At 49.8% G+C, this 16352-nt stretch overlaps 2 protein-coding genes across 12 annotated transcripts in view; one reads left to right on the plus strand and one right to left on the minus strand.

Moving 5' to 3' along the window:
• Positions 1-1008: 1008 nt before the first annotated feature.
• On the minus strand, positions 1009-16127 carry P2RX4 (purinergic receptor P2X 4). Of its 2 annotated transcripts, XM_032472226.1 has the most exons (12): positions 15878-16127; positions 12274-12421; positions 9537-9608; positions 9348-9420; positions 8798-8894; positions 5662-5742; positions 5417-5558; positions 5180-5316; positions 2720-2813; positions 2531-2596; positions 2122-2217; positions 1009-1610 (listed from the first exon to the last, which is right to left on the minus strand). In XM_032472226.1, the coding sequence occupies exons 1-12, from the start codon at positions 16009-16011 to the stop codon at positions 1584-1586; spliced, it is 1167 nt and encodes a 388-aa protein (XP_032328117.1). In that variant the 5' UTR covers positions 16012-16127; the 3' UTR covers positions 1009-1583. The 2 variants fall into 2 exon arrangements, 1 of the variants encoding a protein (XP_032328117.1); XR_004316786.1 differs by lacking the exons at positions 1009-1610; positions 2122-2217 and adding an exon at positions 3120-3404 and having other exon boundaries at positions 2549-2596.
• Positions 16017-16352, plus strand: part of IFT81 (intraflagellar transport 81) — a 158286-nt gene continuing 157950 nt past the window's right edge. For 7 of the 10 annotated variants that reach the window (XR_004316785.1, XM_032472216.1, XM_032472221.1 and 4 more), the window contains exon 1: positions 16079-16216. The gene's annotated coding sequence lies outside the window, so the exon portion shown is untranslated. Of the gene's footprint in view, positions 16217-16352 lie in introns of all 10 variants that reach the window. The other 3 variants (XM_032472222.1, XM_032472215.1, XM_032472220.1) reach the window with 1 other exon arrangement.

Genomic DNA, 16352 nt, shown 5'->3' on the forward strand with positions numbered 1-16352 from the left:
TGATGAAGGCAAGAAGAAGTCCATACCGGTGCATCACTTTGCAGAGTTTTAGGGGTTTCAGAGCCTCCTGGAAGCTCATCTATGGATGCAGGGTAGAAGGGTCCCTGCTTAAAAGGCAGCGCCAAGGAGTGCCAACCAGGCGGCGGTGTAGCTGAACGCAGGATGACTCTGGTAAGTAAAACAGCAACCCACCCCCACCCCGCATCCCACCTGGCCTTAGCGCTCCACCTTAGAGAAAGGGAGGCCCAAAGAAGTCTCCCTCACTCCAGTAAACATTACTTCTTCACCTGCAAGATAAGAAGTCATCCCTAAAAATTCCAGCTCCATGTGCCCTGTGTGTTCAAGCAAGCATTTTTTCAAAAAGGTAGCATGAATCCGAGCTTTTCCCAAGGGATTCAGAAAACCCATTTTTTCCCCCTAAAAGCAAGAAAAGCCAAGGTTGGTCACTTATCCCGCAGAAGCAGAGCACCTCTAAAATAAACGTTCCCTTCCGTAGTTGGAAATGAATTGATGACAAGGAGGAGGGGCGTCGTTCTTTAGGGAGATCCTGAGCGCCTGACGCAGAATGAAGTGGGTGTGAAGACTATGCCTGAAATAGCTTCATCAGCATTTCAAACGGGGGCAAGGTAGGCGTAGGTGGTGTGACTTCTGGCTGGAGACCTCTGGAAAGCAGATGGGGAGGAGGGAGGAAAAGCCACTTGCATACCACCTAAAATTGTGTTCCCTACAGTGCAGAGCCACACTTTTATGTAAAAATGGAAGTGCAGGTAACACAAGTAGTCAGCACAGAAAAAAATCTCGCTAAAAAACTCCGTAAGAACACAAGCTACTGAAGATCAAAATTCCTAGGCCTTTAAGAGACAGTGAAAGTAGGGGAAAAAAATGCCTAAGCTCCATCAGCAGACTGTTTCAGCACAGTGAGCTGGGATAGCAAATGGATCTACTGGTGGAAGCAAACGGGAAGGAAGGAAAGTTCTCGCTCACGCTGTGAAAACACACAGACGGAGATTAAGAAAATCATTTGCTTTAATGTTTGGTCCTCCATCGTCTCAGTGTTGCTCTTCTCAAAGGGGAAACAGGAGCTCCGCATCATGATGGCGGGTTGAGGTCTCCGGTCAGGGGAAGAGGAAGGGCAGCCCCGGCGAGCGGAGGGGCCCCGAGCACACGCAGGCGTCCTGCTTTTCCTTCTAAAGTGCTTGAACAGAGCTGCTGGGCCTCGGAAGACTGGGCCTGTCTCGCAGTGGGCTGCAGATGGGAGCTCCTAAGGAGAGCCAGCCCTGGAGAAGGCTCCAGCCCTGCAGGGACAGCAGCATCCCTGCCCTTGGGCCAGAGCTTGCCCCAAGGACCCCAGACTGAAGGAGCAGCAGAGGTGACCCCACCATGGACGGAAGGTGACCCACTGTGCAGAGTGGTTTACTCGGCAGACCCCGCACACAAAACACGGGAGCATCGGGCATCCCTGCAGTACTTGTGGAGACTGAAAGTTCAGATCTGGAACTTTCTCTGGGGTGACATGGCAGCCTTTTCTTCCTCCTCGCTGTGCTCTGATGACAGCCATGGCGAGTCCAGGTGCTGGGTGGTCATCACGGGTGCGTCTCACTGCCAAGACTCTGCAAAGAACAACATGCACCTTATTGATATGCTTATGGATAAATGTACACCCAGCACGTGCTGCCCACAGGCAGTCCTGGACCATTTGGCACAGGTGAGAACCAGACTCTTTTCCCGAGGACATCTGGACAGCCCTTCATTATTGAGCAGACTTGAGTCGGTCCTGGCACAGGGGTCTCAGCCTGGTACCCAACCCCTCTTGCTCTGCAAGGCGAATTTAAGTAGAGTGTGGACATAGATGTTGTCATGGTATCCATTATCATAACTAACCTAAGACACCACTCATTCAAATGAAGCTAGATGTTAAAGAGTGCGTCCATTTGAAGAAAAGTACGAAGTTAATACCAGTACAGATGGTCTAGAGATGGAGCAGATGGCAAGAGAGGCATGGGACCGCCTGGGCCGATGGCACACAGAAACGCATCGGGCGCTCTCAGCACTGGTACCAGGGGCAGGTGAGGTTTGGCGCTGGGATCCTCCTGCCTGCTGGGAGTTCAGGAGGTGGCCTACCTGCTCGTAATCTTCCACATATTTGTATTTCTTCTCCCGATAGTAGTATCTCTTCTTCATGCAGTAGAGGACTATGACATCACACAGCACTGTCGCCTGAATGCAGCACAGGGCGAGAAAGAACGAGCCAGGATGCTTGGGCCCCTCTTACTCCGTGCACGCCCTTCCTGCGGAGCCTGGGGTCTTTCAGGGAAAGGAAAGTCTCCTGTCTCTCGGGAGGAGGTTAGGCCTTAGGGGCGAGATCTTGGAGAAGTAAAGGTGGAGGCTGGTGGGGATGGGGAAGGGGAACAAGTCTGGGGTCAAGAGGAAGAACCAGGACGCCAGGGGAGGGTGTCAACTCGCCGTGCTAACCACTCGCTGAGGAGGGCCCCAGCCCCGGGGGGTGGCCAGAGAGGTCTGAGTCACTCACCACCCCTAAGAGTGCCAAGCCGGAGCCGATGTTGATCATGGTTGGGATGATGTCAAATTTCCCGGCCTGCAAATGATGGGAGAAAAAGAAAAAGGAGTTGGGTGGGGGTAGGGAGAAAGTCCCTTTGCTCTGGCCAACACAGAGGAGGACCAGTGGGCTCTGAACGAGGGCAGCCAGCGGCCCCGCTACCTTTCCAAACACGATGATGTCGAAACGGATGCCGTAGGCTTTGATGAGTGTGCGGTGCTCGGTGCCGGTCGGGTCGTGGTAGTACTTGGCAAACCTGGGAAAGGAGGCCGGTTAGAGGGAAAAGGCACAGGGCGGCTGAGACGGTGGCCGACCTGCTTGCTGCAGAGGCCCGGGGCAAGGGGTGTCGGGGCGGAACTCCCGAGGCTCTGGTGGCGTTGGCATGATTCCCTCTGCCTGTTGAGCGGACCACACTCAGCACCTCAGGGCCTCTCCCGGCAAACGTGAGCCGCGCAGGAGGGCTGGCCCGCTGAGGAGGGGGGCGCCAGGGCCCACAGGGCAGAGGGTCGGAATGCTGGCCAAGGGCCACGTGAAGAGATCCTCCCTCCACAGTCACTCTCACCTTCTGTGACTTCAAACTGGAACTTTTTGCTCTGAGAGGCCTTCCTGACATAGCCGAGCCCTCTGCTTCTCTCGAGGAGACGCTGGCCACTAACAGAACGTGACCAGCCAGCAACAATCTCCAGGGCTGCTTTGTGAGTGGGGGACCGAGCATCAGCAGAGGATTATTTTTTCTAAAGAGCCATCGATCCATCAGTCGGAGGAGTGGATAAACAAAATGTGGCATGTCCACACAATGGCCTTACAAAAAGATGAAGTAGTGATAAATGCTACAACACAAATGAACCTTGAAAAAAAAAAACATGATGCTAAGTGAAAGAAGCCAGTCACAGAAGGCCACACGTTGTATAAGTCCATTCATATGAACGTCCGGAAGAGGCAAACCCCTGGAAGGCAGACTACTGATTACCAGGGGCTGAGGTAGATGGGGAGAGAGAGGTGACAGCTAGAAGGCCCAGGGTTTCTTTCTGAGGTGATGAAAACGTGTTAAAATTGACTATGGTAATAGTCGCACAACTCTGTGCATATACTAAAAACAACTGAATTCTAACACTTTGCACGGAGGAACTGTGTAGTATGTGAATTATAGCTCAATAAGCCACCTAAAAAGAATACGAGGGGGGATGGTGGCAGGACAGCCACCGAGACCGATACCATTTGATGCCTGTGTTACACAGGGCAGCCACGAGGAGCCTAAGCTCTCGGCCTGTGATCTGTCTGGCCCACAACTTCCATGCCACAGTCCAGGCCTGCGAACCCGGGTGGGGCCCAATGCTGGCAGAGGTTGGAGGGATGGGTGTCCTCCTGAGGGTCCCATTGGCTTCTCTCCGTTCTGGGGTCCCAATCCAAACCTGAGGTTTTCCACGGTGGTTCCTATGAGAACTGTGTAACTGCAGAGATGGAGCAATGCAAATGTGACTCCCTTCCTAGGGAAAAATGCAAGTATCTGCCCTGCTATCATGAGACCAGATGGTTCAACAGGACAGCAGATCCTGCATGCACTTGATTCTACCACTAGAGGGAGACAAGTGCGGCCCAAGAGCACCGCGGACCTGCTCAGGTGGTCCCTCCTGGGGCTTGTGTCTGAGAGTGGCTGCAAGTGTGGAAGATACCACAAAGGGCACATGAAAATATATGTGGCAACAGAGTTTACTGCCTCAAGAAAGTGCCAAATATGACCCTGGTCCCATGGCCCTCTTATCAGCCTACTAGCCGTACTGGTTTGAATATTGTCCCCCAAATTCATGTCTGCCCAGAACCTGTGAACATGACCTTACTTGGAAATAGGATCTTTGCAGATGTAATTAGTTAAGATGAAGCCGTGCTGGATTAGGGTGGACCCCGAATTTGAGATGCCTGGTGTCCATAAGAGAGAGGACACAGACACAGACACGGAAGAGAAGGCCATGTGACGACAGAGCCAGAGACTGGGGGCGTGCACCTCCAAGCCAAGGACCACCAAGGATCGTCGGGAGCCACCAGAAGCTGGAAGAGGCAAGGAAGGAGCCTGGCTGGCTGGCACATTCATTTTGGGCTTCTAGCCTCCAGAACTAAGAGAATAGATTCTTGCCATTTCAAGCCACCCAGTTTGTGGCCACGTGTTACGGCAGCTCTAGGGGACGAACACCCAGAGCCTCCAGCAGGAAGGTACCAGCAAAGGCTTTTCCTGAGGCTAAAACCTGTGACCCCTGCACCCTGGAGATTCAGCAGCCAATCTGTGGGTCAGGCCCAAGAGGCCCCTGGACTGGAAGACCACAAGCTCATCCACTCCTCAAAACGAGTGAGCGGAGGCCTTGGCTGGGGCTGGCCCCAGTTCAGCAGACAGCCTCTCTCGGGTGCTGCGCAAATGGTTTTCTGAGGCAGGAGGAGGCAAGGAGGGCTTTCACAGGCCAGGGGGCCCCGAGCCCTGCTGGGACCACTCTCCCTGGAGCACGCCTTTCCCCCGCCCTAGGGGTGCTGCCTGAGTGCTGGTCTCTGGTGGGCGCGGAGGCCCCCACTGGGGAGTGATCCAGCTACCGTCACCTCTAACACGTGAGAAACAGGGCCCCAGCTCACGGCCACCTGAAATTGTAGCCTGGGGACACGTTGTGGTCCACGTCCCGGGTGTCCAGGCGGCGGAAGGAGTACTTGGGCAGGCAGAGGGAGGCGGCTCTGTCCAGGTTGCAGTCCCATTTGATCTGGATGCCCATGATGCCCCCCTGAGGATTGTGAGCAAAGACGGAGCAAGCTTTCCTCAGAGCCCGTTCTGGAAGCAGATGTGTCAGAGACCGGGTCAGAGAAGGCAGGCCCGGCACCTACCTCGACGGCCATGTCCTGGAAGCTGTGCCCTGCGTCCTCCACTATTTTGCCAAGTCGGAATATGGGGCAGAAGGGATCTGTTGCAGCATCATAAATGCATGATTTGAGGTGGGCAGTGGTGATGTTGGGAAGAATATTCCTCCTACAGTCGGGAGGAAGCAGAACATAGGAGCAAGGAAACCTCACAGAAGAGCCGGATGTTCCTCCAAGATACTGGCGAACTCACCCGGCTGGCCAGCACTTACTTGCTGAAGTTAAATTTGGGGTACCAGATGTTGTTCTTGACCAAAAGAGTGAAGTTTTCTGCAGCCTTTAAAAAAGCAGGTCTGAAAAAAATTGTAACACGTTGTTAATAAAAGTACAAACATACGCACACTTATAACATACCTAGGTAATGTTTTTTAAAAGCACAAACACGTGTGTCTGACAATGTCGTTTTGTCAAGAAAAAAGTGAAACATTTCCAGCATTTTGTGCATGCACACTAGGTCAAGAGAGGAGACTGTAAAGGGAAGCTTCTGGTTTCTTCCTGTCAGGGAAGGGCAGGGCCTCTTCCCCGAGGCGGCAAGAATTTAAAAACCTGAGGAACAGCTAACATCATGAGGGCTGGTGCCTGGTGACCTCACTAGAACTCATTCTCCAGCAGCTGCTGGGTTTCAGGCCTTACCTCCCTCAGGTGTTCCCAGGACTGCTCAGCAGATCCGGCTTTACAAGCGAAAGCGAAGGTCAATTCACCTACAGGCTGGGTCCTGACCGCTTAGAAGTACAGGAAGAGTGCGTGTCTGCTGGTGCACCACCTGCTCGCGGAAGCGTCACGGCAGCGCCTCCTGACAGTGTGGCTGAAGCTGTCCCCAGGGGCACCCCACCATGTTGGTGGGTTTCTATGGGAGACGCTGGCCCCGGAGGCTGACCTCTGTTGGGGGGGCCTCCCCTGATCTGGGTGGAATCTTCGAGGTCAGGAACAACACCAGCAGTCCTTCCCACCCACCCTGAGAGAGGAGCAAGGCCAGTGCAAAGGCCACACAACCAGGACAGCTGAGCCTCTCGCCACAGCTGACAAGGAAAGGCCTTGACGAGGCATTTGGGGCTTCAAGTTTCCTCGTCCCTGTGTCAGGAGCATGGATTATATCAGGGTTTCCTGTCATTCCCTACACCACGGCCTTCCCCCACTTCCGTGTACCTCACACGCAATACCCGTCATTAAGATTAACCTATCTTTAAGAAAAATTGAGGTGAAATTCAAAGAACATAGAACTAACCATTTTAAAGTGTTCGACACATTCGCAGTGTTGTACAACATCGCCACTGTCTGGTTCCAGAACATTTTTGTCGTCCCCTAAGGAAACTGCTTACCCATTAAGCAGTTACTGTCCGTTCTCCCCTCTGCTCAGCCCTGGGGAACCATCAATCTACTTTCTGTCTCTACGGATTTGTCTATACTGGATATTTCATGTGGATGGAATCAGATAGTATGTGACTTTTCTGTGTCTGGCTTCTTTCACTCAGCATCATGTCTTCAGGGATCATCTACGTGGCAGCACGTGCCAGAGCACATTCCTTTTTATGGCTGAATAACATTCCATTGTACGTGTTCACCACCATCTGTTGATGGACATTTGGGTTATTTTCCACCTTCAGGATCAACTCACTTTTTTATTGACATTCATTATGAAATAAAACTTTCCATCAGGACCATAAAAATATTGTTTGCCACAAGTCAGGGGTCTTCATTCTAATAAGTATAACAAAGTCAGAACAATGTTACTACAAGTTGTGGTTAATACCTTTGTCTGCCCCAGGTGCAGAACCTGGGGCTTCCTCTTGGTGAGAAATGGAATCAGCAAGGGACAGAAAGGTACTGAAGATAATCCAAGCCAGGATTTCCTCGTTGATATCAGCTAGGGGCTGAATAAGAGTGGAAATGGGAATGGCTTTCTCCGTGGGACTCAATGTTATTTCATGTATTTTGTGTGCACTTAAAACTCATCCTGCACTGGATTAGATCTAGAACCATGCTGTCCGGTGAAAATACACTGCGAGACACAAACCTTACTGTAATTTAAAGTTTCCAAGTTGCCACATTAAAAAGTAAAAAGAAACAAGTGCAGGTAACTTTTCTATAATAACCCAATATACTTAAAATATTACTCCAACAAGTAAACAACATAGAATGTTATTAATGAGATACTGCATTTAAAAAAAAATAATAAGTCTTCAGAATCTGGAGTGTAGTTTACTCTGAAAGCTCATTTTGGATCCAGCAAACACATTTCAAGTGCTCGGGAGCGGCATGTGGCCACTGGCTCCTGTATTGAGATTCTCTCCAGCTCTAAAATGTTAGGATTCCTTGTCGCCAAGTATTTCATTCCCTGGCCTGAGCTGCTGCCCTCAGCAATCTCTACATCAGTGGTTCTCAGCCTTGCCTTCTGTTACAATACACCCACGATGAGGTTCACGCGGTTACCCGCTCCCTTGGGCTTATCTAGGCCTGAGTCTGAACTCTGAGCAGGAAAGGCCTGGGTGGCAAGCAATTCTAAGAGCGTTAGCTTGAACTCCACCCACTCACAGCACAGCAGATCGTACCCAGGAAGAATGTTACTCCAGGCCACCCTCGAACCTACTCTAGTTTATAAAACACACTTTAAGAGACATTAATAATTCTCCTGACCAGCATCTGTTCCCCCTTTTTCTGGTAACAGAATCGCACATTTCTGCTAGAAGCCACACCTCCCCCACTCCCGGCCTGTGTCATTTGGGTGGGTGGTCTGACTCCACCCCTAGCTGGAAAGGCACGTGACCCAGGACCACAAGCAAAATCCATCCCCAGCCGCAGTGATGGGCTGGAAGGGCTGACAGAGATGGTGAAGCTGTGAAGATGGACAGGACTAGAATCTCTATGGGCAGCTAGCTGGGCAGGGAGACCTGGGACTACACGCTGGGTCCTGCAGATGGAACCAACACGGAGAGGGAAGCAGAGCCAACAGATGGAGGCTCCGACGCTGTCCTTTGAGCCCCAGATCTAGCCATGCTTGGATCTCTGTGGTTAGTTGAACAATAAACTGCCCACCGCATGTGTGCCTGCGTGCGTGCGTGCGTGTGTGTACACACCTGTTTAAGGCACTGAGAACTGTTTCCTGTCAGTTACTTGCAAGTGACAGAGTCCTAACATAGGTATGTCATCTGCACTCTTATCATGAGTGATAAACACTGTGGCCCTCTCGCCCCTGATGGTTGCTGCCTTGTGGCTGAAAACCACCACCCTAGAGAAGCCTGACTACACAGAGTCACCAAGAGCACAAAGCCATGACACTCAGGCTTCACTCCCCAGCCGCCTCCCTCAGGTCCGAGACCAGGTCACTTCCGTCCCTTGGGCAGGACTCACTTTGGCACTTGTGCGTCGTCCTCCACCGGGCACCAGGCTGCCACCTCGCATGTCTTCACCGTCTCGTTGAACAGCACGCACCTTCCTGTTGCGACTCCTAGAGGGGTGAGGGAGACCCAGGTGTACGGGGGTCTCCTACTTTCTACCTCTGTGAGGCAGATTGGAAGCTCGCCTCCTATGCAAAATTCTATGCAATCAATCTCAAGCTATTCCAATTCTGGGGTTTAGACAGCGTCCAGAAAATCGAATTGGAGGAAGAGAGTTGCCTGAGTCCCAGCCACATCTCTGCTTTCCCAGTGACAGGGCTCGGGTGACACGCAGCCACAGTACAGGGCAGGATCTGGGCGCAGATGACAGACGTGACTGTTGAGTGGGTCTTGGGACCCATTCTGGACACGAGGCTCACCCAGGGTCACTCACTGGGGAGTGTGGGGGATTTCTTCATCCTGGAGATTTCTCTATGAGAGGAGCCCACAGGCAGGCAATCTGGTCGGGGACCGCCCTCCCCAGGCTAAGCATCTACTGAAGGGTCAGGGCCGGGGGCTCGTACCGCTACTTTGGGTGCCTGCAGAGCCAGCGGCACAGTCGGCATCTGATTTACACACAGTTTTCTTATCTGGAATCTGGAAAAAGACGAACCAGTGAAAACAGGTTTCACGTGGCCTGGACCCACCCACTTCAGGATAGGCTTGGAGAGGGGGCAGTGAGGCCCAAGGCTCTTCATGGAGAAGCTGCCTACCTCAGGACAGAGGCCCTGGGTCTGGTTCACCGTGAAGATCATGTTGGTCATGATGAAGAGGGAGTTTTCCTCCTGCAGAGCAGGCAGAGGGGAAAGAGCACAGCGTGTTACCTTCAGAGGAGCCAGGCAGAGCCACGAGGAGAGTCAGATGTTCCTTCATGAGACGGTGCCTTTCACTTCTCCCAAATGCCAGGCAGAAAGCTATTAAAAACACTAATCTTATGGTCTCCTGTACTCTCCTATGAGAGTTTACAACCTAACTGAAAACAGGGACTCAAACAAATACTTGCATACATGTGTTCACAGAGCATCATTTATAATAGCCCAAAGGTGGAAACAACCCAGTGTCTATGGACAGATGAGTGGATAAACAAATTCTGGTCTGTGCCTGTAATGGACTATGGCTCAGCCATAAAAAGGAGTGAAGCACTGACACGTGCTACAATGTGGATGAGCCTCAGAAACAGGATGCTGGGTCAAAGAAGCCGGACATAAAAGGCCACAGAGTGAACAATTCCATTGATGTGAAATGTCCAGAATAGACAAATCCAGAAAGTAGATTAGTGGTTTCATGGGGGTGAGGGGAAAGGCGGAAAAGGGAGTGACTGCTTAATGACTGGGGGGTTTCCTTTTAGACTGATGAAAATGTTCTGGAATTAAACTGGGGTGATGGTTACATAACCTGGTGAATGTACTAAATGTCACCGAATTTTTCATTTTGAACTTGTTACCATTATGATACATGAATTTCTGACATGTTGAGGGAAAAGAGCCAATAAGTGCTCAGAATACCCTCTGCCAACCATATTACCCTGAGGCTCAAAAACACGAGGCCTCCAAGGTCTCAAATTTGGCTGGTTTTCTTTCCTAAGAGGAACTAAAATAAATACATAAAACATTTTAGAGAAGACCCAGTCAGGGTTAGCAATTGATACTTTTCCCTTTGAGAAGGGACTATTCCCAAGTATGAAGGTGCTAAATGGTTGATTTAAAGTTTCGGGAGAGCAGTTTGCTTGGGGGTGAGACTGAAGAATTGCTGATAATGACCTCCCAGTATGAGGGATAAAAGACAAGGACCCCTGCAAATTCTAGTTGGACCTCCCCCTCCCTGGAGACTGGCATTCTAAAATGAAATGCTCTCAGTGTTTCAGGATCCTGACAAGAGCAGAGTCAGCGCTGGGAGCCATTAGGGAGACTCTGGGACCAAGAGGTCTGTAGGCATCTCCACCCCTCGGCCTGACAAGGCGGTGGAAGTTCTGGGAATAGTCGGCCTCTTTCTTTTCTTCCTTTCTTTCTTTTTTTAATGGAGGTACTGGGGATTGAACCCGATACCTTGTGCATGCTAAGCACACACTCTACCACTGAGCTATTGCCCTTCCCCCTAGCTGGCATCTTACAGAGAAAGGACTAGACCAAAGCATGTTGGGAGAGGAGGAAATGGCCACAAAAGGAGGCATGAGGATGCGGCAGGAGGTCCGGGTCTGACTCCTGGGTCCCCGCCATGCTCCCAGGTGTTCTGTGTATAGACACACTGCTTGCCTTGTATTTACATCTCTCCTGACTTAGACCTGAACTGGTCAGTGTGGTTTATTTTTAGTTTCCTATTTCTTATTGATTTTAAGTTTAGGGAAATTTCAGCCTGGAGATGAGCCAAGTAGGTGTGGTACAAACAGATGTCTGGGCTCCATCTCTGCAGGAGCAGCAGGCCATCCGTGAAAGCTCACGAAGAGAGCCCTGTGGTACTCACACAGCCCCCAGCTCCAGTCCGACAAGGAAGGCATAGTTACTATGTGTTCCTTTCCACTGAGGGGCTGAAGCGGGGGGCCGTACCCTTCCCTGGGTCTAGTGAACAGTCTGAGTGTGATATTCCCAGAGCTTGCTGGGACGAGGCCGAGGCTTCCTGGGAAGCAGAGGTCCTTCTGTTGAGACGGGGCATGCCAACAGGACCAGCTACCTCCAGCAAACTATGAGTCCCCTGTTCCATTTGACCTTTATGGGTCATCAGCTCTGGCTTCTCTCTGGGCACCCCAAGAGGTCCTTCCCTTGAGGAGGCAAGGGGAATATGAACACACTTGAAGAAAAAGGAGTTTCTGAAGTCCTTGCTCTGAGCCAAGAGTTGGCAGCTTATCTGCATTTGGCCACCTCAGTCACCCTAGCACAGGAGCAATTTGGTTAAAGAGAGTCAATATTTAACTTGGAGCTTTCTGGATTAGCAGACAGGAGACTAAGATGATGCATCAAACAATTTCTTCCCTCCCCTTTGTTCCTGATGGAATCCTATTTGGGCCTGTCTGTTTCCTTCTTATTTGGCTTCGGGTCTCTAATCGCTGATAAAAGTTTTAACACTGTGAAAAAAGATTTACCTTGTGGTTTTACAATAAAGGAAATACAAAATGTGGAAAGGTGACCGTTCCACCTGAATTTCCCCCAAGATTTAAAACATTTGCTTTTTCACCTTTCAGGGGCTGAGACAGAAGGAGTTTTCCATATGGAAAGCTTCTTATTTTTAAGCCAGCAATGTTTTAGGGCTGAAGAAACATAGCCAACTAATATTACCTGTTAGACCCTAAGCCATAATGAGATCTGTCTGCACTGCTTTCTTGGACTAAAACAATCAGTCTGGGCATTGGTGATGTTAGAACTCTGGAAATGCCAGTCACTAGACAAGGATGCAAAATTGAAGGGAAAGCAGCTAACTAGTGGCTTGAGCGTTAGACAGTCACACTGGGAGGTTTACCTGAGGTGGAATCACGTAATCAGCCACATCCCAGATCCGGAATCCAAGTTTAGAGGTGTTGGTTACAGTCACACCCTTGGCTTTGGTGGTTACTGAACTGACCACAGAGTCCGTTTCCTGGTAGCCTTTTTCCCACACAAACACCCACCTACAAAATCAAACAGGCCTCTTATATTGTCATTAGGTTAATTCTGCTTCTTGTCCTTCTGACTTGCTGCATGATGTTCTTTGGCTGGGGGTGGGAGAACTTTGCCCTAAACGTCTCAGTCTTTGCTCTTCACTTCCCATTCTGATGGTCTGCTGACCGAAACCAAAGTTTGGGATTTCCATTTTCTTCCTTTTGGGTCTGTGGCTTCCTATCTTTTCCTTTGAGCACCATATGGTAACCCAAGATAATAGGTCATTAGGATTCCATGAGTTTGAATTAATGCTAGGTACAGCTTAACAAACAACCCAACCCAAAAATGGGCAGAAGACCTAAACAAGCAATTCTCCAATGAAGACATACAAATGCCCAATAGGCACATGAAAAAATGCTCCATATCGCTAATTATCAGAGAAATGCAAATCAAAACTACAATGAGGTTATCACCTCACACCAGTCAGAATGGCCATCATTCAAAAGTCCACAAACAATAATGCTGGAGAGGCTATTGGAGAAAAGGGAACCCTCCTACACTGTTGGTGGGAATGCAGTTTGGTGCAGCCATTATGGAAAACAGCATGGAGAGTCCTCAAAAAACTAAAAATAGACTTACCATATGATCCAGCAATCCCACTCCTGGGCATATATCTGGAGGGAACTCTAATTTGAAAAGATACATGCACCCCAATGTTCATAGCAACACTATTTACAATAGCCAAGACATGGAAGCACCCTAAATATCCACTGACAGATGACTAGATAGAGAAGCTGTGATATATTTATACAATGAAATACTACTCAGCCATAAAAAAGAATAAAATAATGCCATTGGCAGCAACGTGGATGGATCTGGAGATCATTCTAAGTGAAGTAAGTGAGAAAGAGAAAGAAAAATACCATATGATATCACTCATATGTGGAATCTAAACAAAGAAAAAAGAAGACACCAATGAACTTATCTACAAAGCAGAAACAGACTCACAGACAGAGTAAACAAACTTATGGTTACCAAGGGGGTAAAGGGGGTGGGAAGGGATAAATTGGGAGTTCCAAGATTCCTGCGGATACCAAAATCCAAGGATGCTCAAGTACCTTACATAAAACAGTGTAGTATTTGTATATAACCTATGCACATCCTCTCTTATATTTTAAATCATCTCTGGATTACTTGTAATACCTAATTCAACAAAAAAAGCTATGTAAATAGTTGTCAGTAAGCAGAAAATTCAAACTTTACTTTCTGGAATTTTCTTGAAAAAATATTTTCAATCCATGGTTGACTGACTCTGTGGATACAGAGCCCGAAGATACGGAGAGCCGACTGGACAGTGAGTTGCTGAGTCAGAGACACATAGTTTCACACCAATCATGTGAATAACTTACCTCATCATGGGACTGATAACAGAATTAGGTAACTAAGAAATGAGTGTTCAGTCTCTTTTCTGAGGAAGGATAACAGGTCACTATGAGCAAAAGAGACCACAATTACACCGAGATGAACAGAGTCAGGAAGTGAAGAGACAAGTTTTTGTTTTTTTTTTAAGTCCTTAATTCAGATCCTGAGTCAGATTTGATCACAGCAAGGTAGATAAAAGCAAAGCATTTAACTGCTTAAAAAATCCTCACAATCAAGACAGAGGACATTCCACAGGAATCCTAGGAAGCTGCACAGCCCAACAGAAACATAACATGAGCCACACATTTCAACATTTCTAGTGGCCACGTTAAAAAGTAAAAAGAAGTAGGTAAAATTAATTTTAGTGATATATTTTATGTAAGTCAATATATCCAATATATTTTAACATGTTATCTATGTAATATGTATTAACGTGATATTTAAGTTTTTTTGGTACTATGTTCTCAACATCTGGTGTGCATTTTACAGTGACAGCACATCTCGATTTGGAGTAGGAACACTTCACGTGCTCAACAGCCACATGTGACTAGTGGCTACCATACTGTACAAGTGCAGATATACTTTCTGAATCTAGAACTTTACACATACCCTAAACTAGATGTCAAAGAACTTTACAGATACCCATGAACAGCAAAAGCCAAAAGGAAAAAGCTGCATGATAGCACCAGATTCCAAATGCTTCAGGTCCAACCCAGCAATGTGAATTTAACCAGCTCGAGGTGGGTCTCAAAATTTAAGGGTGCATCATAATCACTGGGGCGGGGGGCAAGGAGTTGGTGGTGATGGTACTTAATGCAACTTAATGAGTCCAAAGTAGGCCAGGTAGTTCTGATGTAGAGTCCATACCTGGAAAGGCATTTTATTGAATACCATCAGTACCTACTGCTGCTCCGCTGATAGATGGCAGAAGCCAAACCTGCCAGATCATGTGAATTCTCTTGGGCAGTGTTAACAGATTCCATGCCTAACCCCAGGGTCAGGGGTGGGGGTGGGGTCTGTTAAGTTTAAACAATCCCTCAAATGAGTCTTCAGGTCGGTTTAGGTAGGTTTGGGAAACACTAGGACACTGGTTCCTAAACTTTGCTGCACATCAGAATTACTTGGGGAGCTGGTCATACTCTAGAGCAGATGAATCAGAAGATCTGGGTAGGGTAGCAATCAATAAATATTTTAAAAAAGATTTCCAAATGGTTCTATGTGCAGTTTGGGGATCGCTGCATTAGGCCTTTTAAGAAAAGGAACATTGGAGCAGATAACGTCTGTCAGTTCAGCAGCTGTAGACACCGTAACACCACAGGTGGGTCTTGAAAGCAGGCCCATTTGGTAAATTAATTTCCACTTTTTTTTCAAGTTTTATTCCATTGTAATGGCTGCATCAATTAAAACTAAGCACTTGGTGAGGACTGATGGTGGCAGGGCATATAAAGAAGGCAGCATGGGAAATGATGAGGATAAGGCAAGCACCTTTACCAAAAACCCCAACCGTCCCACAAAACGAAGGAATTGAATTTTAAGTGATTTTTGAAACTGTGACCTATTATCTTGGGTTACCATATGGTGCTCAAAGGAAAAGGCAGGAAGCCACAGACCCAAAAGGAAGAAAATGTAAACCCCAAACTTTGGTTTCGGTCAGCAGACCATCAGAATGGGAAGTGAAGAGCAAAGACTGAGACGTTTAGGGCAAAGTTCTCCCACCCCCAGCCAAAGGACATCATGGAGCAAGTCAGAAGGACAAGAAGCAGAATTAGCGAGGATCAAGGTGTAGTCAGGCTTTGCTTTTAAGACTGAACATCACAGCAGCCTCTTGGCCCCGGGCCCGGCACAGAGCCTGTCCGCCTGGTGGCTAGGGTCCGGGGGAGGGATATGTCACCAGCCTCCGGTCGCTGTCCCCTGCACCCCACCTGGAGGGCGCTCGCGGCTCACCCGAGGATTTAGGCCGGGACGAGCAGGTGCATGGCCGGGACCCAGAGGGGGACTTCCCGGCCGTCGGTCACCCCCCGTCCCCAGGGCCCCACGGGGCCGGCGCCCGCGGCCGCGCTCACCCGATGACGTAGGCCAGGATGAGCAGCTGCACCGCCCGGTTCATGAGCCCCACTTTACGGCTGCGGATGAGCACGATGCGCGGCGTGTCGTACTCGAATAGGAAGGCGGCCAGCGCCGCGCAGCAGCCCGCCATGGCCCGCGCCTCCGCCGCCGCCCCCGGCCGCCCTGCTCCGCGCTCTGGGCCCGGCCGCCAGACCCGCCGCCGCGTCCCTGCCCCGGAGCCCCGCCCAGGAGGCCGGGCCGGCCCGCGGCGCCACCGTTCGCGGTGAGGAGGGCCCGGAAGGAGGCGGCGCTGGCCCGCGGGGGAGGGGGCCGGGCGGAAGGCCGACCTGCCCTCGGTACGAGTGCTGCCTTAGGAGGGCCGGGGGACGAGCGGCCTTCTCAGAGGGTTTATGGCCCGAGAAGAAGGGGCGACCTCCTCCTTGGGGTCGAGTGACAACCCCCCCCAACACCACCTCAGGAGAGGGGTAGAGG

The sequence above is a fragment of the Camelus ferus genome, chromosome 32 (genome assembly GCF_009834535.1).
Source record: "Camelus ferus isolate YT-003-E chromosome 32, BCGSAC_Cfer_1.0, whole genome shotgun sequence".
Taxonomy (NCBI): Eukaryota; Metazoa; Chordata; class Mammalia; order Artiodactyla; family Camelidae; genus Camelus; species Camelus ferus.

Bases quoted from the DNA above. Each gene is read 5' to 3' on its own strand.
- P2RX4 (XM_032472226.1), bottom strand. From the start codon at position 16,011: ATGGCGGGCTGCTGCGCGGCGCTGGCCGCCTTCCTATTCGAGTACGAC. The intron at 9,609-12,273 runs GTAAACCTCCCA...CCTGCTCTGCAG, and splicing joins ATTACGTGATTCCACCTCAG to GAGGAAAACTCCCTCTTCAT. The intron at 5,559-5,661 runs GTAAGTGCTGGC...TCCCGACTGTAG, and splicing joins CCCAAATTTAACTTCAGCAA to GAGGAATATTCTTCCCAACA.